This window comes from Blastomyces dermatitidis (genome assembly GCF_000003525.1).
Source record: "Blastomyces dermatitidis ER-3 genomic scaffold supercont1.3, whole genome shotgun sequence".
NCBI lineage: Eukaryota > Fungi > Ascomycota > Eurotiomycetes > Onygenales > Ajellomycetaceae > Blastomyces > Blastomyces dermatitidis.
Genome location: NW_025544776.1, coordinates 3,026,752 through 3,051,502, shown reverse-complemented (window position 1 = coordinate 3,051,502; position 24,751 = coordinate 3,026,752). Strand labels below are relative to the sequence as shown.

Here is a 24,751-nt window from a genome sequence, read left to right as displayed (position 1 = left end):
CAAGTATCGGCCTTCCCACTCTCTGCCATTCGTACCGCCCCTAATACATTATCAGATTAATAAGAGCTGTACAGGCTGCAGAGCCAGCTGTTCAATCCCATCTGAATTCAAAGAAGTGCACATGACATCACATGAGATCATATTACAGAGCATTTGGTAAAATGAATATAGAGAAGAGTATAAGAAATGTAAATACTGTAGAGAATGTATAAAAGAAGCAGAATGAAAAAAAGAATGAAGATTTGAAGATTGATTTGAGCTGTATGAGTCAGAGCATTCAAATATTTTTGATAGAATGCACATGATGTCACATTACAGTGTTTTTTGCATGGAAAAGTTGGTTTTTCTATAATATATAGAGAGATTAAATACATTTTCATATAAGTTTATTTTCTATTTTTTATATAAAAACTATTGAATTGCTTTCTTTGCAAATTAATTGCTTTCATTCACACACTTACTGCAGCTGCTGATTTATATAATCAGTGATTGCAAGCTCTCTATAAAAGACTATAACTATAGCAGCTAACTTCTCATAGTATAAATCATCTACTTTAAAAACTTCTTCATCAGATTATATTTTTCTTGCATATAAAAATTCACTTTAATTATTGCTAAAGGACCGCAGAATCGACAGGACATCTTTTTTTCCAGGAATCGTCTCGCTCAGTTCTATCTACAGGGATGACGACCGTTTCAATCGGGCCTTCGTCTTCATTTGTTTTAGACGTTCGAAGGCATGCGGCCATACCCTTAGTTTGGATCCGATACTTCGAGAGAATTTCGACGAACTTAGGATGCAGCTCTGGCCACTGTCTCTGGAGAGGATGATCTGACGCAATGCAATGGGAGTACCTATGGCAGGAACAGTGCATAGGAATGGGCCTCCGACCCGAAAATCTTCGCTACGAATTGCCATCTTCAGTCTCATCACTAGTCAGAACTTGAACCGCGAGTCCTTTGGAAACGTCCTTGCGAGATGTGAGGTGACGGTAACGAGGCGGGGGGTTTCAGACAGAAACTACAGAAGAGGCGAGGCATAGTCTTCCTCGGAGCTCCTATTCATCCGCCTTCTAGAGCTGTTTGGGACAGGGAGAAAACTCCCACGAGACCAACGCGCGATGATCAGTAGAAGCCTAGAAAATGAGTACCGAACCGACACAACAAGAAAACCTTTTGAGATAAAACAACACCACACAGACGTGCAGCCACCACAGAAGAAAGAGGGCCAAAAAATATCAGCTCTGACATGTCGAAGGGTAAAGTTCTGGAAGGAAAGACCCTAGAACAATATAAAGCCAGGTGTTCAGTCCAGCTGGTTCTTTGGTGATTATGATGCAAGGAAATTAGAACCATGGTTTCTCCTATATAATAATATCCCACAATTCTACCAAATTTGGTTTTTCATGGAGTTGAGAGGTTGAACATTTTTGTAGCGGGCCCGCCATCGTGGGTGTTGTTGCACAGCGATCGCCTCTCATTTAACTACGGACTAGCGCCCCGCAAACTACATAGCTTCCTCCTAAGATAGAACCAATCAGACTTACATGGGATGTATCGATATATCGTAGCATATACTCCGTAGACATATTCTGTGTTGCCAAAGGCACTTCTAGACATAAATAGTGCAGACCAGATATTCATTTTTACACCAATCATCCCCAAATTAATTCTATCTTCACGCTTTTCGAAATTCCCCGGCGCCTTGACAGGATACATCAACAGCCAACAAACAGCCAAACCTGTGACAGCCAATAACTAGCCAACCAGCCAACTGCCACCCCATCTTCTTAAACTATGCATTTAATATTGGCCCGATCCTACCAATCGCGCCGCCTAGCCCCGGCAAACTGCACCATTCCAGCCTTCGCCAGATTGGTAGTTTAGCGGGTGGAAAAATAGAAAGAAAGTGGAGCCTCACCACCTTTTTAAAGTTTTTTAAAGTTATCTTTAGGTCAAGACTCACGGGCCTTACGAGCCATGAAGATGGGGAGTTTAAAATATGGGGAACGGGCGCTGGAGGGCTGAGGGGCTGAAGGAAGGGGCTTGGCGGGCTGGCGGCGGACGGCGGGCGGCTGGCGGCGGGCGCAGGGGGCGAGAGGCAGGGCTTTTGATAAGGGATAAGTTATCTGAGTGATTTTACGGAGTAATTATTTGCTTATTTTCGGAGTCAGTGCACTTTAATTTATTGGTTGGACGGCAAATTAGCAAGAGATGCATATGCATACATTTCCAAAAAGGCAGGGGGAAACAGTAAGATGAGAGAGAGTGCAGAAGCGTTGAAAAAAGTTACTCACTTCTCTTCTTTGAGAAGTCAGGTACTCCGTACGGAGTACATGAACAATAATAACAATAATGGTAAACATTTGGATAGCCGAAAATTACCCTCGGCTAAAAAGCTAAGCGAGGGCACAGGGTTATCTACTTACATCTATATTCATCTTTAATAATTGTAAGTTACACTATGTAAATAATAATAGGTATCTTGATGTTTCAGTTCCTAAGGTACTCAGAATGAAGTTTACCAATTGGCCACCTCTTAGATTATCGAGGCCTTTTGCGAATTAGGAGAGAGAGAGAAGAAAGAGAAAAAAAAGAAAAGAAAAGAGAAAAGAAAAAGAAAAGAGAAAAGAAAAAGAAAGCAGAGATATTCAATAGAAGTTTCAGAATTAAACTCTTTTCATACACTATTTCTTCCCTGCATAAATAATCCGCCGCTTTTAGGCCCCTTGTTATTTATTTTATTCTTTTCTTTTCCTTTCTACCATTCCTCATCCCCTTTATTTAAACTAAATCTGCTTCATATACATACCAGTTCCAAAAGCGAAAACCACAAGTAAACCAAAAGGAAAAATATGAGGAGCGGGAAAACATGAATGTGGAGGGCATGAGGAATCTTGCTTCCCTCCGTCCGCCGCTCTCAGCCTCAGGCCTCCCGACTCCCAACCCCCGCGCTTATCGCCGCTCGCCACTACTCGCCACACAGAGATAACCAAATGATAACAAAATAGGCTTAACTATGAACAAGTTGCGCACGCTAGTATGCGCGCGTAGCTGGAGTATACTGGTTGATAGATATATGTAAAACAACAATACCGCTCACAGAAGGTATCAGGTGTGTAAGATCGCGACATTAAACAATAGAATTAGGTAAAGAGCACACAAGGTTAAAAAGCTGGAATATGTCAAAAACATTATCAAATAAAATGAAAATAAAAATAGGAAATAGGAAATAAAATAATTTCAAAAAAAAAAAAATAAATAAATAAATAAAAAAAAAAAAATAAGTACAGTAGAGTAGGGTAATGAAACGTTGAAAGAAGATTTGGCAGCGAGGCATGGATATGAAGAAAGCCACAAGAGGGCATAAAACAAAGGAAAGCAAAATTATGTGCTCTTTCTGTATTCTATCATAGCTTTCACCCTTTTCAAGCTGGACGCTATGAACTATTCTCACGGGCTGGGTATGGACAAACAGGCTTTCTGCTCTGGATTCCCAGATGGGCAAGAGGAGAATCATAAAAAAAAAAAAAAAAAAAGAAAGAAAAAGAAAAAGAAGCACGGTGCGGGCATTGGGGTTTCCTTAACTGCCCGAGCTCTATACACATATCATCGTTTCGTTTCAGCTCTTTTTGACAAAAAGTAATTTGAAGGCTCAAATCAAGGGAAAATTGGGAGGCGTACGGTTACTAAAAAATGCACCAGGCAATGCGAAAAACGTAGAGAAGACGAAGATGGTGTGGTGGTCTTCATGCTTTTCAGCAGACAGAAAAAAAAAATGAAAAAGAAAATAAAAAGAAAAGTAAATAAGAATACCAATGAAGTATTAGTGAGCGTGAGAGTATAAACGGATATACAGAAGACATGGATATAAAAGTTTCTGTTCCTGCGCTTGGTGGTTCACAAATTATCCATCAGAAGGATGAGATACCAAATGTGTCTGAAAAGTCATATTTGAGGAACGGATTATCATCAGCGCCCTCGTGGGAAGCAGTGCTAAGCTCAAGGCCGTTGACGTCTGGAAGAGCGTCTTGGAAGAAGGAAGACGTTTCTGAACCGGGCATTCCTTCAGCGAAAAGGTCGTTGTTGTCCAGTATTGAATTCTGGAGATATTCACTTAAGCCCATTGTAAGCGCGTTTTGGTCGCAAAAACCTTGATTTACTGCTGGCGAAGGAAGGGATGGGTCAGCAAGACTTGAACCGGAGGTGGTCAGTGAGCCTGCCGAAGTTCCTCGGGAAACTGGGGATGTTCCAAGGCATGGCGTCTGGACCATAGGCTTCTTGGTATTAATTGGGATTGGTTTGCACTGGGCAGCCGGGTCGAGAGCTTGATTTTCCGGTTCCTGGACGCTTCCAGAAGAAGACATACAGTTATGATTATTCGAGTTACGAGAATCGGCACTGGCGCTAATGGAACTCTGTATTGGGGCGGAATTCACTGCGGAATTGTTGACACCCCAGTTGTACTCGGTGGCACTCGAGGGATAACTGCCTGGGGTTCCCATCCCTTCGGCTGAAGAATTGGTAGCTGGGGTATGGGCGTAGCGCATGCAGTCAAAGGAATTCATGCGTATAACTTGGTTTGCTCTGTATTGTGTGTTCAGGCGTCGAGGGCGCGGTTGCTGGAGATCCTGATATGATTGCCGCCGAATATTTGGAGCTGGCCTGACGCTTGACGTTCTTTGCTGACCAGTTGGAGAGACCTGCTGCACGGTTCGATATAATTGTTGGATATTTGAAGGTGGTCTTGTTGAATGGTTCCCTTGCTGTCGAGTTTGTTCCAGGTGCTGCTGCCACTGTTGCTGTTGTTGGGAAGGGTGGTTTATGGAATAGCTAGGAATAGACTTCTGCGGGTGAGATTCCGGTCGCACGGTTGATGATCCAGCGTGATGCAGGTGTGTAACATCAATGGCGGGATCCGAAGCAACTCGTCGGTTAAGTCTGTTACTCTGACCATTAAAATTGGTGAATCCCTGGCTTTCATAGCCGGGAGTGTTGTGTGAAATGGGGAGAGAATTGGGCCTTCCATTTGGCACTGATGGGCTGAACGGATTATTGAACATGCCCTCCACACCTGGTACGCCATTGAAGCGGTATATTGCCGAACCATATACTTCCGGAGCTGGTATCGGCCCTGTATGGTATGGATTGTGCATACCGTTCAACTGCGGGAATGGTTGACCGGCATGAGTTTTGGCAAAATTGGCCAACATGTACGGATGTAAATGTACATCCAACGATTGGGACCTGAGCTGAAGACTATCGATATGGCACCGACGTTTTCTACCGTGCTCATCATCTAATTCATCGTACATCTCCTCTCTCTCGACAGCTTCGAGCGTGATGCGCAAACCCTTTCCAGTTCGTTCCTTGTGAACTTCTGATGCACGCAGCGCGGACTCAAACCGTGCTTCCATGGTCCTATCCCCTCTTCTAGAAGCGGCGATGAATGCCCTTATTCAACAGTTAGGTGACTCAGGAACAAGCACTATAGTAGCGGGAGAAGGGAAAAAAGCTAACCTTTCTCGGTTTTCCAACCGTCGTTTAACATCTTCTTTCTCTCTTGCTTCTCTCTCCGCTTCTGTCTCATTTTTCTCTTCCAATTCCCTGGTGTCCCTCTTCTCTTTCACGCGAGTGGAAGTTGGAGAGGTCATGGCTATAGAGTCACCAGGGGCCAAGGAAAGTATTATATCTTACTGGGAGGCGAAGGGACAGGACAGAAGAACAGAGAAGCAGCCGTTCTGATATGAACAGGCGACGGTGTCTTGTAATAATAGAGGGGAATAAGGCTGTTGTGCAGTGTTTCGTAGAGTATATATATGAATGAGGTGGCACGAAATAAAACGTAACGTAATAAACAAGGGCTTGTGTTCTGTGTCTCTTTCTGGCATACGAGGGAGTTCAAACAAAAAGCAAATATTTCCCTCCGATGTGCTTGGCTATTGCATGGGGAACGATAACAGCAACAAGTTGTGTGACGGAGATGAGGAGCGAGGGGATATGTAGTAATAGTGGGGGATGTGGGAACTTGAAGACAAGCCAAGACAAAAAGTAATGGTGGAGGAAAGGGTCTGGGGAAGAATAGGTCGGGACCGAAAAGGATTTCGCTAGTCCAAGTCCCACCTTATACTTTCCGTCTTAACCACGGTTCCCTATGCTATGTATCTGCTACCTAGACTCTGATGGGCCGTGTGGGCCTGTAGTAGCTCGTGCTCTACACACGGGTCGAGCCAAACCCGGTCACTCTCCAGCTGTGCCGTTCGCAGGGAATAACAATTATTTATATTATTGAAATTAATGCTGGGAATTCAGAAGCGCCCGAGCTCAGACCACACGTAGCAAGCATGCATGTAGTAGGAATGAAGGACAAGCTAGCCACAGGCTTATGCAGGGGTCCAAAGTGTGAGCTGGGGAGGATTTACTCCTGCGTAGACGGCCTTCCTTTTACCCGTGGCAGAAACGTTGGGAGTATTTGCTCCTTCGATGTTCTTCTTCATCCTCTTTTTCTTAAAGAAGCAGCATAAGGGAAGAAGAGGCAGCAGCTGGGATGTATCACCGTAATCATTTAGATCCCGCGCAATCCAGAAATTGCTTCCTCGCCAGAAGCAAACCATGTGGGATTTATGGATATATAGCATTCGCAATATTTTACCACTATACTCGCTTCTACAATTGCGGAATGAGGGCGAGCAGGGCCAAAGGGAGGAGGGCCTGTATCACACTTTACAATTTCGGTCCTGAAAACCGGCCATAAGGGCAGGGGAACATGAAATGGCCAAACTAACGAGTTGACTTTCCGGCGCCACTGTAAGCCAAAAGCTCTCGAGTCTCAAGGGGAGGGGGCTGGATGGGCACATAGTAGACCCATTCGGGCAGAGGAGAGGATGGGAATAGGTACACACCACCAAATGGCAACTTTAACCTTGAAATGAGCCTTATCAGCCCCCAGTGAGAACTGAAAAATGATTGTGTACCTACCTGAGACTTGGAAACCGTTCCAAGAGTACGCGCTCCCTCACTTACAGCATTCTCGCTTCCATGAACCAAGCATGGGGTAACAGGCAGGGCACCAAACAACACCAGACCGCACCAGATGGCACCAGATGGCACCAGATGGCACTATAATGGCCGCTGTAAGGGCAGAACAGACATCAAGGTACAGCAAAGCCCGGATATGGTTTGCAGGTTCCAGGTTGGCAGAGAACAAGCTGCGGATTTTAGTACAGAGTCTTGGTTGAGGTCAAAAGTTTCCTGATTGAGCTCGACCTGGTCTGGGCTTAGGGATGAAGGTCGGCAGCAGTCTACTAGACCTCTTGTGGACTAGTACGATCGTCCCCCTTTAGTGGCTGATCATTGGATCTGGCCAATAGGAGAACCTCATATGATTATATAATCGTCGCAGGCTCGTCAAAGTGCCCCGGGAGTAAATGAACCACGTACAACCCTGTTGACCTTGTTAGAGTGCACAGCATACAGATAATGGCGGCCTCAACATCTGCAGCATATCTGAGATACAACAAGAATATTGAGAGAGACAGAGGATCAATTGCCAAGAACTCCCTCTCTCGTCACCCAATCCCACTGATCTTTGCTGGGGTTGAACTACATAGTGTAGGGGGTGCCAGCAAACTAAGTTACAGCGTAGCCCTTTTTAAGTGGATTCCTTGGTTTAGCCTTGATCTTCAAAGTGGCTAAACCTCCCCTGGAAGGCAGTGGAAGGTCTGGCGCCGCTAAGGAATGCTCTTTTTGCTTTTTGCTCGTTTTTGTGGTCGAGCCTGGAGAGCGGGGTGATTTTTCGGGGTGTTCTGCTCAAACTCAGTTGGGCCAGCTGTCTGCCTACCGCTATTCCTATATATATTCGTTTCGCCACTCCAAGTGCCGATATTTTCCTACCTGGTTATTATTATCTTGTACCGCCATCGTTTGTACAGCACACCCAATGCAGAGCCATCTCCCCACTTCCACGAAGCCGAGGAGGACGAAACGCGAGCAAACATGCCTCTCTCGTCGACATAACACCCCGCCGAAATCTTCAAGATGTTCCTCGCAAGGATACAAAAGTCAATCATAAATCAATGACAGGTACCCCCTGTCAATCTTGTCAACACTACAAGAAGAATTTCGGAGAATATAATACAGCTACTTAGGTGCTCCTATGGTAGTGCCACCGGTACACATCCGACGGCTTAACGTACTTGTGGCAACTAAACACGAACACTCCAAATACATATCCGGCATGTTCTATCTGCCGGGCTACAGACAAGCCAGATGAGTCGCTATAACTTGTTTACAATAAAACGGATTTTTCCCGTGCATATTTTGCCACAGTAGAGTAGAGGGAGCGCTTAGCGGCCTAGCATCCACCCTTCCGCCGCAGGGTGCGAGGCTTTTATCGCTTCGGGATTTGCACGTTAATGGAATCAAAAGTAAATCTCCAATATACTTTCCCATAAAAGTAAGATCTACTATATGTACCAATTGACCGTACAATTTGGGTGCCCCTAGATAAAATTGAAGGATATCCCATTTGATTATACATACACCACTCTTTTTTACTAAATACACCACAGCTATTTCAATTAAGGAATAGTGTGGTAATTGGCTTTCCATTAATTAATATGTAAAAAACTGGAAATCTTATGTACACTATCAACACAGATAAAAAGCAGTGATTAAGAATGAGAAGTAGTGATAAAAAAAGCAACGTCTGCATTCTTCTCTTCTCTCTACTAGATTTTTCTGCAACTATCTGTTTAATCCTGTATAGTTTATATAGTGGAGGTTCTCTCTAAATCCTCTTCAATAGATGAAGCAGTGCTATAAGCACTGCTAGAATAAGTGGAGCAAATGAAGTATGTATATAGACTGTAGATGGGCAGTTAGCTAGCTAACTAGCTGGAGACCTCTATTCTCATAGAGATCTGGTGGATATGAGGGATAGAGAGGTAGCCAGGATATATTGCAAGGCGGGCAGGCAGACAGGCAGTGCAGCCATCAATCTCTATTCTCATAGATATATATACCGGGGAATATAGAAGCCAGACAGGCCGGCAACTAGCTAGGAATATCTCTATTTGATGTCAGATCTCATGAATATATTTGCAGGCAGGCAGCTAGCTAGCTAGGGGGCCTCTACTCTCACAGTGATCTTGCAGATATATTGCAGGCAGACAGTCAGAAGTTTTTTACATATTAATTACTGGAAAGCTAATTACCGAACTAAACAGAGTCCTTTATATATAGCAGAGGGGTTATTTAGTAAAAAGTATGGTGTATGTAAACACCCATGTAAAAAGATATTAACAAAAATAGAAATTAAAATTAAAATTATGGGCTGGTAACTGAAGCGCCTGACATAAATATTGCGTATGGCACGCAAATCACAACTCCTGAGAATACTGTACCTGCTTTTAGGGCGCTCTTGATTCCCCATTCTGCTACCTTTTTTTTTTAAATTAATTGCAATGCACGTTGAGGTCACCTGGCAAGGAGGGGGAGCGGAACAAACAGAAAGTTATAATGATAGGTGAACTATTGCTGTATATGCACCTTGTTTACTGTTGCATGGGCAATAGTTACGCTGCGTACATGGATTTCATGCACACATGATGTGCTGGCGTCATGGCAGCTCCACAGGTGAGGATATATGCACACTTAGGCAGGTACAATATACTCCGTACAGGCCCATGTACTGTACAAAGAGAAGAAGACAGATTCCAGTGACCACAAACCCACAACAATCCATTTGAAGAACTAAGGCAATATGACAACATCATACTGCACGCCAACTGTTTAGGGTAGGTCTCTTATGCAGGAGTCATGGATTATTTTATCTAATTATTGCATATGAATACAATGCAATTGTCCGACTAGTTTTTCATGTGGAGGGAAAAGGCGGTTGAATTGTCGGGTTTCCCGACCGTCGAGGCATAGCTAGGGATGCCTGTCTTAAAATGCCACGTCAGGAGAGAGGGGATAGTGGGGGGAGACGGGACACTCCTAAAATTCCTATATTAGAAAGAAGAAAAAAAGGACTTATTTCTTTGCGTTTCTTTGGCTTTTCTATTCAATATTCCTTAAACCGAATAGCTAAGCTTTTCATCATCATGACTCCCAACTTCTACTTCGCAGACGGGCAATTTGATTTCAACGAATCTAGTAGAGCCGCTCCCGAACGAACTGATGGTGGTTCGTCTGAGTTTAGCAACGGTTGGATCTACTAAGGATCGCCAGGCTCCACTTGAAGCGCACGGCACGCCGGCCAGCCCGGTTAGTTAGTTACCTTTTCAATTTGATTACGATAAGCCCCGTACATGCGCTGTGTGATAAGAACTATTTTTTTTTTTTTTTTTTTGTTTACCACTATAAAATCTGGGGTTCTAGAATTTGACAAGGAATAACTAGAAGGAATGCGAAAGCAAGAAAAAAGAGTACAGGAGCCGCGGAGTCTCATTAGATTGGTCAAAATTGGGAGCCAGTATTAAACAAAGAGGGAAACAACGCTTCCACTTCGAAAAGAACTTGGAAGTCTCGTTGAAAAAAGTCACTAGCTTCGTAATGTTTGCCAGCTATTTCTTGGTCGGCTTTATAGATTCCTGCGTCATGCTTGGTTTATTTATCTCGATTTCCCAACCCCCCTTCGCTTCTGTCGTTCACGCTCTCGTTTTCAACAAGCTAGTTCAAAGAGCGAAGAGAAAGGGTGGTGAATTGCAAATAGTACAATCATGCTATGCCTAAGGGAGGTACACGCCCCTGCTCTTCCTTTTCCTCCGTTCCAAGCTTATACGAAACCTTATACCGCAGTTTAACCAAGTTCCCGTTCCCGAATGGGATTCCATTCAAGTGCATTTCAAGACGAACTCCATTCTGCTGCAGCGGGGCTATGTTACGTCCAGACTGTGGCGTCAGTTGTAAATTATATGCCTGTTTAGTAGTTAACGGCATTAGTACATGGGACTATGTGGGTCGTTGATAGAGGGGAGGGGTAAAAAGGATAATACGGCCGGAGGGGAAGGGAGGAGGGTGCTGAGAGAGGAAGCGCGGGAGGGAGGGAGGGAAGCGGGAAGACGGATTACCTTCTCAATTGCAACTTGGAAGTGGAGGTCCGAAATTGGTTGGCTGGTATTGTTTGAAAAGGAGACTACTACATGAATCTTCTGATCCCCTGCATTCCTACAGGCGGCGAAATCAATGCCTATCGATGACTTCAGGACTTGTACCTTGCTGGTGCTAGGCAGATTGTTCTCCGGAAGGGCCGAGGCGAAGGTCCATTCATCATCCCCTGCAGTAGCTGTGGGTGCTGTCGGCGGCGTTGCTCTCTGAGACATTCCCTGCCCTAGGTCAAGAAGGGACGATGGTGAGGAGCTAGAGACCAGGGAGCTTTGCAGGTGGTTGAACGGTGACGATGTCTGGGAACGTGCCGAGCCTAGAGATGCGAATGTATCCGCTGGTGGGGTCGTTGCTGTTAGTTGTGGTTGCTGGATTGAGGCTGGCATAGATGTCGGGGGCTGGGTTTCCGACACTGAGACAGCAGATGTGGAAAGGGCTGGGCTATTAAACAGGTTTCCGGATAGTGATGATGTAGACGAGAGCCCCGGTAACGTCGATAGACCTTGCAGGTGTTAACTTGATTCGCACAATTTTCAGGGCTAACTTACCTGAGCTGAGGCCATGTCCGAGAGATATGCCGCCACCTTGTGGTTGTGAATTTTCTTGAAATGAAAGACCAAGGAGGTCGCCCTCCGATGACAGTGGAGCTTGCGATTGCGACGTACTGACAGTCGTGCTGCCATTGGAGCTAGGTTCAGTATCGTCGCCAAAATCGATCAAGGATAACTCATTATCGGAATTCTTCTTCACGCCGGTCTTTGTCCCCAGCGTTCCTTTCGGAATTTTGGCAGCCCCATCTAGGTCGCCCGACTTCACTAACTTATAGCGCTGGATCGTCCGATGTATGCTATCATTGATTTCTAAGAGTTTGGCAACAGCTTCTGAATCATCCGACTCCTCCTCGCACATTTTCTGGATTTTCGGATGTGCGCTTTGCAGAGCGTTGGCGAGTTCCTGGAAGTTTTCATTAAACGCAATCCTATTTTTTATTTTATTTTTTGATTTAAGGCATTACCGACCTCAAAGACATCCCCTTCTGTTAATTTATCACCTGCTTTGTAACTTTGAAGCATTTCCTCCAAAAGCTTCGCCTTTTGTTGGACCTTGGCGACCTCTTCAGCAGCCTTCGCTCGGTAGTCCGTTTTATGTCTCAAGTCATACCCCGCCATCACTTTCATCAACCTGTTCGCTTCCTGTAGGTCTTCAGGGCCTCCTCTTCGAATGAGCTCTTGAAGTTTAGCTGATTGGGCAGCTCGTTCCTCTTCTTCCATTTCCTCAGCAGATTGGAGATTCTAACCTCATGGTCAATATTACCCTAACACAGTAGGAAGATAAATGACGACATACATCGCTAGGATTTAAGACTGCAGCATCCTCCCGCCGAATTTCCGGGAACATGTAACCTTTGTAAAGTAGCAGGCGATGCATATCCCTGATAAACCCCAAATCCTCCTTGTATCGTGATGTTTGACATATTGTCTGTCGCCATTCCTCGATCGACTCTAGAATTCGATGCTGTACCCTGGATGGTCGGATCGGAGGGCGTTCGGGGAATCTCCGTACCAGTTCATTAAGGAATTCTTTCGTGCTGATTTGGAGATGAAATGGATATCCGCAATTCTTCACACATATATCAAGAAGCTAACACCATTATCACCATCAGTATCCCACTCCTTCCGACTTGGAAGGCACCACGACATACCGCTAAGGCGAGCAACGCGACATTGGGATTCCGCGAATTAATGAGCTGTACTATGCTGACAGCGGCTTCCCGAGGCCTTCTCAATCGCCAGAGTCAATGAAATAGTAGATAAAAGGGACAGTTTCGAGCCAAGGAACTCACGCATTGCCCTTTTTGGAGTTTATCAGATCCGCTACTTCGAGGTTCAGAGCGAGGTTGGGTTCGAAATTCTGTGGGTCGCAAGCATTGTCTATAGCGAAACAATGTTAAATTAAAGGACGTGGAAGATACTGTGAGAGGTAGGAAGCAAAAGGAACCTACGGATGTATCGTTGTAGCGTTGATTGCGCGGGTTCAGCGTAGGCACCAAATCGGTCCCTCGCTGCCATGCGTGCTGAAGTCGCCTCCAGGTTGACAGATAGATAAGAGAATCAAAACCTAAAATGGGAAATCTGAAAGCGTAGAATGAAAGCTGCTTTTCTCCCGCCACGTAATAAAGGATGCGTCGGCCGTTCTGTCGTGATATCAATGATGACGAGGATGATGCTGGTATTGGACATTGGAAGAGATTATGTAGTTGACCATTTCCTCTTTCATCCACGTGGGGTTGAGGCTCAAGTCTCCTCTTCAGCCCAATACAACAACTCCACCTCGCCAGCACCAACATGAACAACAACATCTTAGCAAAGGCCTTGTCCAGTGAACTCGGGAGACATTGGTAAGAACTTGCCTGCCAGGCCTGCTTCCGGGCAACTAATCGCGGAAACTGGCCCGTTCAATCTGCCGGCCCTTTGATCCATTTATTTACACAGAGCTGGGGACTTAGCTAAATAACTTTCCTTTCTACCTTGCGATTCCATTCTGACTTCTTCGTCAGTACATATTATTGAGCGGAATGATATGTTTCTCCGTGATTACGGGAATGGGCCTGCTTCTTTCTACAACAAAATATCTCGTACTGCAGCTGCCAAATTTTTAAATTCCACCCCTACTTTTGAGTGTCTACATCGATTGCCACAGCTTTTTGAATGGCTCTTAATGATAGCCACAACTTCTCATCAGGATCCTTCACTCATCAGGGTCCCCACTGCTACGGTAGCTATCTCTGGGATGTCATCTCTGTCTTTATTCTCTCAAAACCCTACGGCAATGGACGCTAACAATGCCCGTGCTTGTTTCCCATCTAGCTAAACAATCCCCAAACTTAAACGCCAGAAGCGAACAACCTCATGGACACAGTTCGAGTTCTCCATTCGTTTCCACACATGTCATCAGTACCGCACCTGGACTGGCGGGAACATAACAATGGTGAAAATTACATCCAATTTTGAATTTAGCCCTTGCCACCTAGATAGCTCTTGCTCATTTCAATAAGCGACGGCATCCCTTACCCCGAATTATCTTCTATTCTAGGGAAGGTTCCAGGAGCAGTGAAGTTTATCATACGAGCGAAGAACTTGAGCACGTCTACCACGTTCAAAAACTTGTCACGGGATAAACGGCGGAGACGCTACAGCCAGTGTCAGCACTGTCAGAAATCTCATACCACGCGTCTCAATCTTTATATTCATCTTCCTCATTTCCAGTACCGGGCTCCGCTTTGGTAACGACGCGGAAAAGCTCCGCAGTTTCCAGGAGGAAAGAAAGCTGGACCTCGCTGGTATGTTCCCAATCAACTAGCAGCTTGTGTTCATAACAGACATGGTGCGGCTAAGCCTCAAGTTTATTCGACAGAGACGATGAAATTGAAATTGAACTGAAATTAAAGATCCGTCATATGCCCTCGGCAAAGTGCTCATGTATATACGATAGGACACTTTACGACGTCAAAGCCGTTGGCAATGCGGGATAATTACTTAGCACCTTAGTTCAATACTTCAAGCTGATGATAAAAATACACAGCTACCTCCTCGGTGCGGCGCTATGGCATCTACACTCTCGAGGGTTAGAGCGTCGGTTGAGGTTAATGTATTCAGGTTTATTGCCCCAGTGTCCAGTCTCGCCATTCACCCGACTAGGGTCCCAAGGGGTGGGCGGCTTTGAGCTTCAGCGTTCCTTTCTTTTCCAAACCCGGACAATGGTTAATAACTGTAATGCTTGTTCTGAGTGAGAGTTTTAAACGCCCTATAGGGGTGGACCTACACGCCTAGACAACGTTGAGATCTAGCACAACGCTTCATAGTATATTGAGTCTGGAACACGGGAAAAAATTGAATATGAATCGCATGGGGTATTATTGCCTGATCGCTTGAAGAATGGATTGCAGGAATGTTACCTCCCGTCTAACAGCGCTGGTGACCGCTACATTAACGCAAGGACGTTAGGGAACTGACAGCCTAGTTATTTCACAGCCCTTTAATAGACATTACCTTCCTGGGGAAGGATAGTTCTCAATTCTTCAAAATATTATTCGAATGTCTTTTTTGTTCACCGTTGTCGCAAATGATAGACCCTCATTACTTAAGTCAACTACAACTTTTTTTCTTATTTCAAATCGGAATTAGGTTATTCCCCGCTACTGCGCCAAGACCGGCGCCAACCTCGCAAGCACGTTCGTCATGACAAAATCCGTATTATTACCTCATAACAATTGAACTTCTATCTCTCTCTTTTTCTTTTTTTTTTTCGGCTTTAGTAAAAGACCTCCTACATTACATCACCCCGTTTTCTTTTTTTAAAAAAGAGAAGGAAACATGGTTCGACACAAGAAAGATAACTTCGGCAAACGAGGAAGAGGAGGCAACTATTCATCGCAACCCCGCCAACGATTTCGGGACTCCTCTGTCGACGGCGACCCCGACGCGCCCAAGAAATTCCCCTTTAAAGCTGCCTGTTGGGACCTGGGTCATTGTGACCCTAAGCGATGCTCCGGCAAAAAGCTGATGCAACATGGTGTTATGCGCGAGCTACAGATCGGACAGAAATTCGCCGGGGTTGTGATTTCGTGAGTGTAGACCTACAACGCACACAGTTTTCGGATTCCCCCCCCCCCCAATATTGCAAACTTCCATTTCGTTTGTTTTTTCTGCATGCTAATATCTCCTTTTCCGCTCTGATTTTTTCTAGACCTAATGCGAAGCGCACGATCTCCCCGGCTGATCGCGAGTTGCTGGAACAATATGGGGCTGCGGTTGTGGAATGTTCGTGGGTGAGGACTCAGGAAGTCCCCTGGTCGAAAATTGGGGGGAAGTGTGAGAGATTATGTGAGTACTTCCTTATTTTTTTCTCCCCGTCCTACGAATGAGATGCCTTTTTCCCACATGGCGGGCCATTGGAACTTCATCAAATAAGCCACGATTAACTTACACAGTTCCCGTAGTACCTTACCTCGTTGCTGCAAACTCAGTCAATTACGGACGTCCCTGGCGGCTAAACTGCGCAGAGGCACTAGCGGCTGCCTTCTACATATGCGGGCATGAGGATTGGGCTGGCGAAGTTCTAAAAAAGTTTTCGTACGGCAGGGCATTTTTGGAGATCAATTCTCAACTTTTGAAACGATATGCAGCTTGTAAAACGGAAGAGGATGTGAAGAATACGCAGGAATACTGGTTGGAAAAAATCGAGAGGGAGTATTCTGAGAGTCGGATGGACAAGGGGACCGATGATATGTGGACCGTTGGGAATACGAACAGACGAAATATCCCAGATTCAGAAGGTGAGGAGGAAGAGGAGGAAAGTGAAGATGGAGAAGAATCTGGAGGACAGGATGACGAGGAAGATTATTCAGACAGAGACCTGTATGCGCTGCCTGAGGAATCGGATGATGAAGAGGAGATGGCAGAGTTACGCCGGAGAGTACTGAATTCAAAGCCATTTACGAATGTCACAACAGATGAAACGGAATCCAAGCCGCAGCTCGAGAAAACTAAGAGGCCAGAAGCACCTAGGAACGGCGCCGCCGGAACAGTTTTGGGTTCTAGACAAGCCAACATCCTTGATGATGACGGCAATGGCGATGATAGTCAAGATGACAGTGAAGACGCAACCTTTGACAAAATCATTAATGCCACCGTCACTACGGACCGGACGGGAATCCTTGCGAAACAGCGGGGATAGAACAACCCACAGTTGTAATAAGATGGCACTTTTCTCCATTACCTTGATGCATAGGTGACTATCTGCACACCCCTTGCTTTTGGTCCCCCGTCACGAACGTCACCGTACAGGATAGGCTTATTTTTTTGAATAACTAAACGAATTCAACGCCAATAGTCACATAATCTTTTGGCGTTCTTTGGTGGTCGTTTGGGCTTGCTAGGTGTCTGCGTGTCTACGTACTGTACCACTCTAAATAGCTGTAGTTGTTATTTTGGCGGGACATAGCTGTATCCCGACACAGTCTGGTTTGTACTCGGCACTGCGTCTGCATGGATGCGTCCCCTGTCTGGGGTAAAGCAGCATCTGCCACCTGCCAACTCTTAGCCTTAGCTTTTTAGTGTCAAAATGATCCATCCCGAGGCGCGGAGGGTTATCGGAGCCACAATAATCCGCCGCCGGAAGGTACCTGAGTCAGCGCCAAGATTAGACTCGGCAACGGCAACGCCTTCTTGCAACATTCTCTCTCTCGTTGCTCCCAGCACACCAGCACACCTAGGCATCTTGTTACCTCCGTTCTCCAAACTACGAAGCCGTTCCAGACTGTGCGTTGTTTCGTCCAGCTCTGGGCCCCTTGTCCACCTCCTTACCCCCTTGTCTGTCCGGCTCTTGTTCCAGATAGGACCGACGCCTCCCATCTGTTGGCACCGGACGGATCGCCTTTCGGTAAAGTCCCTCCATATATTTCTGCTCTAGTAGCCGCCTCACACTAACCACCCCCCCCCCATCTCCAGTGTGAGGGCTGGCCACCATACCCTATATTATCTACTCTGCCAAACTTCCAGGCCTAAAAGGTTAAATGGCTATGTAATTTTTGGTTCATTCTTTGCTATTATGAGCTATGTTCACTGATGGAATCCAATATGGACATAGTCTCGTGACCTGCAAGGGCGGGTTAGAGGCACCATGCCCGCTGTTCATGGGGACCCAGCTGGGCCCCTGATATTCCGCACTTCGGGAGAGCTACCCTATCCTGACCCGGCTAATCCTCAGCTGCCATCCAATATATATCCCCGCCAGGTGACCCTTCGCGACCGTGTCACCGTTGCGACCCTTGTACCCTTCTGTTCCTCCACAGATGTGCCCGTATCGCTCCTGCGCTACCTATGCGACCAGCTCAATAAGGAGATCGATATGGGAGACACTTATCCCATGATTGATCCCATCTCCCTTGAATCCTTTGGTCCCTATTGGTTTTCGAACTTCGGTGCTGTGATGCTGCTGGGTGACATCAATAGTATCCATGAAGTCCAGGAAATGGGGAGGATGGGGGCGGATTGGAGGAAGGTCTGCCTGGGGAGCTTTAATATTAAGCCTAACTATCCAGGGCGTAGCAGTCATGTTTGCAATGGGAGCTTCCTCGTCACTGATGCATCGCGTAATCGCGGAGTAGGGAGGCTAATGGGGGAATGTTATCTAGAATGGGCGCCTCATCTGGTCAGTTAAATCACCTAATGCCTCTTATATATAAAATTCTCAACTGGCGCTAACTTTACACAAAATGAAGGGTTATACTTACTCTGTATTTAATCTTGTTTATGAGACCAATGTGGCATCCTGTCGAATTTGGGACGCTTTGGGCTTTAAACGCATTGGCAAAGTACCTGGATGCGGAAACCTTCGATCACATCCAAATCAACCCGTTGACGCGATTATATATGGACGAGATTTAGGCCCAGAAGGCGAGGATTTCGTGTCGGAAGAGCGATTCGATAAGATTCGATATTACCTAAAGCATTCAAAATATCCAAGTGGTGCCGACCGGGCGGAGAAGAGTCGCTTGAGGAGCGCTGCAACCCACTATAAACTCGTCAGTGGGCAGGACGGAGAACCCGAGAAATTGATGCTAAAAGACAAAGAGGTGGTATCGGATCCTCAGCAACAATATGAGATAGCGCGCCAAATCCATCTCCAGCAACATGGGGGAATCAACAAAACCACGGCCACCATTGCGTTGAAGTATCACTGGGTCCGTATCAAGGAAACAGTTAGTATGGTGATCAAGAACTGCCCACAATGCAAAGAAACCCCAAAAGTGTCCACTGTCAACTCCAACCCAAGTTCCAACTCCAATTCCAATTCCAACTCCAACTCCAACTCCAACTCCAATTCCAATTCCAATTCCAATCCCAATCCCAATCCCAATCCCAATCCCAATCCCAATTCCAATTCCAATTCTAGCTTAAACTCGATCTCCGACTCGATCCCCGACTCGATCCCCGACTCAATCCCCAACTCGATCCCCGACTCGATCCCCGACACGATCCCGAGCTCCATTCCCAACCCCATTCCCAACTCCACTTCTAACTCTATCCCCGACTCGATCTCCCAATCTACCTCCAACTCCAACTCAGAAATATCCCTACCTAGAAGAGCAAAATCGGCAAGTTCACGCGAGCAAACAACATACAACATACCCACAAATGGCTTCGATACCCCCCCCGACCAGCTCCTGGCAACCCAAGAAGAATACGAGAAAGTCAATCCTTTCGGCACCGCACACCCGCAAATGATGCATGCACCGGTCGACGACCCCATGACGGCAGCCTACGGCGATATTCCCCTCGACCCACAAATAATGGACGACATCCAACAGCATCTCCCACCATTCCCAGAGCACGATCACCACCACAACCCTCACCATCATCACGTCAACCCGTATGGTGCTAGCAGCCTGCACAACCCGCACAGCTTAGAGCACGAATTCGACCATTCCGCTGCCGCGGTCGTTATTCAGCACCAAGGCCATCCCAACGACTACCAAGTCCCTGGAAATATAAATTCCCAGGCCGCTGAGGCGTTGCGTCAGCAGACGATGCGGTTAGTGAATACCGGGCGGATGAGCGAATCAGACCTGCATCAAGGAATTGCCCAACGCGGCTTTTGGGAATCCGGATAAGGGCCCGTTTAGCACTTGATTTTGGGATTTCTCGGTTATGGTTATTATTATTATTATTATTATTATTATTATTATTATTATTATTATTATTATTGTTATTATTGTTATTATATATCTATATTTTTTTATTTTTTTTTGGGGGGGGGGGGGGTGGGGGCAGTTGTTATTCCTGTTACTCTTGGTTATAGTGGCAACCATGTGGTTGTCTGCATCTGTTCCGATTTGCTTCGAGCGTTATTTTGGCTACCTTGCCACAGGCGGTTTGGTTTTGTTACCATCCCTAGGTGTTGAAGTGATTTTTGGGTGTGGCTTGTGATCATTATTATTTCATCTCTGTTGTCAGTAATTTATTAGGTGTCCATATTTTTACTAGTGTTGATCCAATATGTAGATAGACCCGTAGTGGGCGGAACACATGGATTTATGACAGAATTGGATGGTGTGTAAAATAAATCACTTGTCTCTTTTACCTTCATTGAATTTACTTGAACATGTCAGATATCGTTGTTAGGTGGAGGTGTTGCCCCTCAGCGCGTGATTGGCTGGATTGGGGCCAGGAAAGCTCTTCCACGCAAATTTTGGAACAACCTTATGAGAACATGGTTGGACTGAGAGAACGACGGTCAAAGACACTCAACCTCACCACCTCCGTCTATCCTCGCTACGATACCCCATCAGTCCTTTGCTGCGGAAGAGGGAAATATACGACGGGAATACCTTCTGTCTTGTTAATTAACTCTGTTCACCCGGTTGTTTCTCCGTGCGTTAGACCCCTCCCACAATCATGGCCTTCGCCGGCCAGACTCCTACGATCATTGTCCTGAAAGAAGGTTAGTTCGTCTCCGCTACGTTACACTACTCTATCTATCTATCTATATTTATTACATGCTATTCGCTTCCCGTAATAATTTCGGGATATACGCTGATGTTCAATGTGTGGTTTGTGTTGTTTTGGTGTAAACTACAGGCACGGATACATCCCAAGGAAAGGGTCAAATAATATCCAACATCAACGCGTGTCTGGCAATCCAGTCGACGGTTAAGGGAACCCTCGGTCCTTATGGTGGAGATCTATTAATGGTCGATGCCAACGGGCAGCAGACCATTACCAATGATGGAGCGACGGTTATGAAGGTTAGTTTAGACGTTGCGTTTGTTGCTTTTTGATTTTATTTCATTAACTACTACGCGGAATCCGTCTTTTCTATTATCATATGGGCCCATGGCAAGACCCCTGCGTACATGCCCAATTACGGAGAGGCAAGGAAACTAACAAAAAAATAAAAATCAAATCAAATCACAGCTCCTCGACATCGTCCATCCAGCCGCCCGCATCCTCACAGACATTGCCAGATCCCAGGACGCGGAAGTTGGCGATGGCACGACCTCCGTTGTTGTGTTAGCCGGAGAGATACTGAAGGAGGTCCGCGACGCTGTTGAGCAAGGAGTCAGCTCACAGATCATCATCAAAGGCCTACGGAGGGCGAGTGCACTGGCTGTTAACCACATCAAGGAGATTGCTGTCGATCTGCGTAGCACGCATGGAAACCTTGAAACGAAGGTAGAAACGCTGCGACGGTTGGCGGGGACGGCGATGAATAGCAAGTTAATTAAGAGGAATTCGGAATTTTTTACGAAGAGTTAGTTTCTCTTTTCAACTTGGGCTGGCCTGCTTACCGGGCTTTTTGGGTGTGGGATCAAGTTTTTGGTTTATAGGACATGTGCTGACGATTTGTTTCACAGTGGTGGTCGATGCGGTCTTATCTCTGGACCAGGACGATTTGAACGAGAAACTTATTGGTGTCAAGAAGGTTACCGGCGGGGCCCTTCAGGAATCCCTATTCATCAACGGCGTTGCCTTCAAGAAAACATTCTCATATGCTGGCTTCGAACAACAACCGAAATTCTTTACGAACCCTAAGATCGTGTGCTTGAATGTTGAGCTAGAGCTGAAGAGCGAGAAGGACAATGCAGAGGTGCGCGTGGAGCAGGTATCGGAGTATCAAGCCATCGTCGATGCGGAATGGCAAATCATCTTCAATAAAATGGAGGCCGTCTACAAGACCGGTGCGAAGGTCGTGTTGAGCAAGCTGCCCATCGGTGACCTAGCAACACAGTATGATTATATCTCATTTTTAAGAAAATACCTCAAGGATTATATACTGACAGACCCCAGATACTTTGCCGACCGCGACATCTTTTGCGCCGGCCGCGTCGCCGCTGACGACATGGAGCGCGTCTGCCAGGCCACCGGCGCCTCCACCCAATCCACATGCACAGACATCCAAGACCGCCACCTAGGAACCTGCGGCTCTTTCGAAGAGCGCCAAATCGGCAGCGAGCGCTTCAACATCTTCTCCGACTGCCCCGCCGCCAAAACCTGCACCCTGGTTCTCCGCGGCGGCGCCGAACAGTTCATCGCAGAAGCCGAACGCAGTCTCCACGACGCCATCATGATCGTCAAGCGCGCGCTTAGAAACACGAGCATTGTCGCCGGCGGTGGTGCGACAGAGATGGATCTCTCCGGCTACCTGCACAGCTTCGCGGATCGGAACGTGCCCCATAAGCAGCAGGCGGTCGTCAAGGCCTTTGCGAAGGCGCTGGAGGTCATCCCCCGCCAGCTGTGTGATAATGCGGGCTTTGATGCGACGGATATTCTTAACCGGCTGCGTGTGGAGCATCGGAAGGGGAATGTGTGGGCTGGTGTTGACTTTGATAACGAAGGGGTTAGGGATAATATGGAAGCGTTTGTGTGGGAGCCTAGTCTTGTCAAGGTTAATGCTATCCAAGCGGCTGTTGAGGCGGCATGTTTGATATTGAGTGTGGATGAGACTATCAGTACGTTTTCTATTCCCCCCTTCCCCTTCTACTCCCCCTTCTACCTCCCCCTTCTCCCTTCCTTGATGTTCAATTCTCCTTCCCCGGTTTCGCGGAGTTATTATATTTCGACATACAGTTCTACACTCCGCCCATTTTCCCGTTTCCTACTTGTAAAAATTCTTCGACGAAAGCTGACCCATAACCTTCTCAAACAGAAAACGAAGAGTCCAAGGCGCCACAAGCGCCCCAACGGGGTCTACCACAAGATGCTACGCAGAGAGTTCTGCGCGGGAGAGGAAGGGGAATGCCCAGAAGATAGATAAAATGGAGTGGCTGTTATTGTTTGAGTCAATGTACTCCGTACTCCGTATGCCGCTTCTAATTAGCGTACTCTAAATTTAAGTCGACCGGCAGTACCATTGTTACTCAAGCATAGAAGGAAAAAAAATATTGCATTTTTGTCTTCTATCCAGGCTATTTTTGTTCATTCAATTGTAATGTTTTCTTACCTCTTTAAATATGTAAATTGTAGGAAAGTGAACTAACTCCTGTTGCTGGTTCCTATGACGATCATGAAGAGGGAGTGGGTGTATGCAGGCGTCGTGGATACCAAAGCCAGGAACGTGATGAATTTGATTTTTTTTACAATAATACATTCAGTGTCCATCACGGCCTGCAGTCGGTTTCTTATTTCTGGATATATAACTTACCCCCGAGCATCACCAAAAAAGAATGTTGAGAGCGGCCTCCGCCTCTTGAAATACCAACAAATTCACTAGCCAACCAGGCTGCTAAAACAGCTTGCGACGCCCGAGATCTTCAGACGGCAAAAAATAAAAAAGCAAACAAAAGAAATTAGGATTTGAACCGTTTTGATTCTTAAACGAGACGCAAAAACAAAACATAGAATAATAAATACATAGTTATGTTTCCACCGCCACACCCTCACTCAACTCAACCTCCTTTAAACTATAGGACCAGAGGCAAAACGCCAAGCGCGGGATCGCGTACCTCCGATCCATCGTCCTTTCGTTTTTTTCTGTCCTTCAAGCCGTAGCTGTGGCTGCTCGCATTTGTCCAGAAAAGCTAGATTTTTTCTTTTTTTCTTTTTTTCTTTTCTTTTCTTTTTTTTTTTTTTTTTTTTTTTGTTTGGCTTGACGTGGAAACATATGAAAGAATATGGGTTTTCTGGTTTGGCAGGCTCGTGAGTTTTATTTTTCCAACATGATAATTATCAATTTTTCTTTTGGTAGACTGAGACAGGCATTATTGCACCGAGTGTCTAAGAGCTGTTTTTTTGGAGGATATCCGATGGGGATGAAAAGGTCTTCTACAAGCTGCTCCGTAAGTTGTACATGTATGTACAATGACAGGCGAACAGGCGAACAGGCGAACATGCGAACATGGGAGGAATAAGATGTAGCCGGGCGCTATTAGCTAGGTAATAGCTCACTGATATTTGACGAACATTGACACGGGCCGCAAGGGTTCAAGCGTTTTCCACTCTACCCGATTTCTCAATAGTTAGCGACCCGGGTTGAGGTACGGTGAAAAGGAGGATGGTATGATCCAAGGCTTCATACAAACTGTGGGCGTTCAACGGGTTTTCCTCAGGGCAAATTGTGCAGCCGACCACGGGGATTCTGTGCCCAAATGAACAATTGAAGCAGGGCTCTATTGTAATTTTTTTCAAAAAACTAAGTGCTTCGAAGCGACTTGGAAGTTCGTCAATGAACCCCCACCCCTGTCTTCAGGGGTTGAGCATGCGACGAGCGGGAAAGGCGATCTTATTAAATATTATTGTTTGCTCTGCTCTGGTCCTTACATGGCAGAAAATATCACCGGCAGGGAGATATTGTGAACATATTCCTTAAGCCAATAATAACCTAGTTGTGTTCCTTCAATTGGGTCCATTGAGAGCTTGTTTTCTATGTTTCTATAAGTAAGGAAATAGTACCAGATGGACAGTACTCTGTAGATGAGGCGAATATTCATGAGAATAGGACCCCCGAAATGGATGAAAATTTTGCAGAGGAGCTTCGATCAACTTGCCTGACACCGCCAACGAGCTGGTGAGTATTATTAGTGGCGGAGGTGCCGGGGGCTAGCGTCTTTAGTCTGTTCGTAGCTAGTTGGCCGTAGGCATGG

General features: G+C 46.0%; 6 protein-coding genes across 6 annotated transcripts; 3 read left to right on the top strand and 3 right to left on the bottom strand.

Annotated features, from left to right (window-relative positions):
* Window positions 1-676: 676 nt before the first annotated feature.
* BDCG_03008 (uncharacterized protein) lies at window positions 677-919 on the bottom strand (the record flags this gene model as incomplete). Its single annotated transcript, XM_045418597.1, has 1 exon — window positions 677-919. One exon carries the CDS (start codon window positions 917-919, stop codon window positions 677-679), a length of 243 nt encoding a protein of 80 aa, XP_045275129.1.
* Window positions 920-3,278: 2,359 nt separating this feature from the next.
* Window positions 3,279-7,245, bottom strand: BDCG_03007 (uncharacterized protein). The gene is made up of 2 exons (XM_045418596.1): window positions 5,521-7,245; window positions 3,279-5,454 (listed from the first exon to the last, which is right to left on the bottom strand). Exons 1-2 carry the CDS (start codon window positions 5,652-5,654, stop codon window positions 3,915-3,917), a joined length of 1,674 nt encoding a protein of 557 aa, XP_045275128.1. The 5' UTR covers window positions 5,655-7,245; the 3' UTR covers window positions 3,279-3,914.
* Window positions 7,246-10,224: 2,979 nt separating this feature from the next.
* On the bottom strand, window positions 10,225-13,760 carry BDCG_03005 (VHS domain-containing protein). The gene is made up of 8 exons (XM_045418595.1): window positions 13,112-13,760; window positions 12,953-13,040; window positions 12,812-12,887; window positions 12,457-12,750; window positions 12,129-12,401; window positions 11,658-12,063; window positions 11,076-11,611; window positions 10,225-10,923 (listed from the first exon to the last, which is right to left on the bottom strand). Exons 1-8 carry the CDS (start codon window positions 13,176-13,178, stop codon window positions 10,723-10,725), a joined length of 1,941 nt encoding a protein of 646 aa, XP_045275127.1. The 5' UTR covers window positions 13,179-13,760; the 3' UTR covers window positions 10,225-10,722.
* Window positions 13,761-15,482: 1,722 nt separating this feature from the next.
* On the top strand, window positions 15,483-16,845 carry BDCG_03003 (pre-rRNA-processing protein TSR3; the record flags this gene model as incomplete). Its single annotated transcript, XM_045418594.1, has 3 exons — window positions 15,483-15,733; window positions 15,856-15,992; window positions 16,109-16,845. 3 exons carry the CDS (start codon window positions 15,483-15,485, stop codon window positions 16,843-16,845), a joined length of 1,125 nt encoding a protein of 374 aa, XP_045275126.1.
* Window positions 16,846-17,232: 387 nt separating this feature from the next.
* BDCG_03002 (histone acetyltransferase Spt10) lies at window positions 17,233-19,783 on the top strand (the record flags this gene model as incomplete). Its single annotated transcript, XM_045418593.1, has 3 exons — window positions 17,233-17,550; window positions 17,758-18,321; window positions 18,392-19,783. 3 exons carry the CDS (start codon window positions 17,233-17,235, stop codon window positions 19,781-19,783), a joined length of 2,274 nt encoding a protein of 757 aa, XP_045275125.1.
* A 126-nt stretch (window positions 19,784-19,909) lies between these two features.
* BDCG_03001 (T-complex protein 1 subunit eta) lies at window positions 19,910-24,523 on the top strand. Its single transcript, XM_045418592.1, has 7 exons — window positions 19,910-20,613; window positions 20,751-20,917; window positions 21,087-21,423; window positions 21,527-21,899; window positions 21,960-22,621; window positions 22,819-23,807; window positions 23,891-24,523. Exons 1-6 carry the CDS (start codon window positions 20,568-20,570, stop codon window positions 22,920-22,922), a joined length of 1,689 nt encoding a protein of 562 aa, XP_045275124.1. The 5' UTR covers window positions 19,910-20,567; the 3' UTR covers window positions 22,923-23,807; window positions 23,891-24,523.
* Window positions 24,524-24,751: the final 228 nt, after the last annotated feature.

Excerpts from the sequence above, each read along its gene's own strand:
- BDCG_03007 (XM_045418596.1), bottom strand. The coding sequence starts at position 5,654 with ATGACCTCTCCAACTTCCACTCGCGTGAAAGAGAAGAGGGACACCAGG. Across the intron at positions 5,455-5,520 it reads CGGTTGGAAAACCGAGAAAG|GGCATTCATCGCCGCTTCTA; the intron begins GTTAGCTTTTTT and ends CTGTTGAATAAG.
- BDCG_03005 (XM_045418595.1), bottom strand. The coding sequence starts at position 13,178 with ATGGCAGCGAGGGACCGATTTGGTGCCTACGCTGAACCCGCGCAATCA. Across the intron at positions 13,041-13,111 it reads AACGCTACAACGATACATCC|ACAATGCTTGCGACCCACAG; the intron begins GTAGGTTCCTTT and ends GTTTCGCTATAG. Across the intron at positions 11,612-11,657 it reads CGGACATGGCCTCAGCTCAG|GTCTATCGACGTTACCGGGG; the intron begins GTAAGTTAGCCC and ends AACACCTGCAAG.
- BDCG_03001 (XM_045418592.1), top strand. The coding sequence starts at position 20,568 with ATGGCCTTCGCCGGCCAGACTCCTACGATCATTGTCCTGAAAGAAG. Across the intron at positions 21,424-21,526 it reads TTCGGAATTTTTTACGAAGA|TGGTGGTCGATGCGGTCTTA; the intron begins GTTAGTTTCTCT and ends TTTGTTTCACAG. Across the intron at positions 22,622-22,818 it reads GAGTGTGGATGAGACTATCA|AAAACGAAGAGTCCAAGGCG; the intron begins GTACGTTTTCTA and ends CTTCTCAAACAG.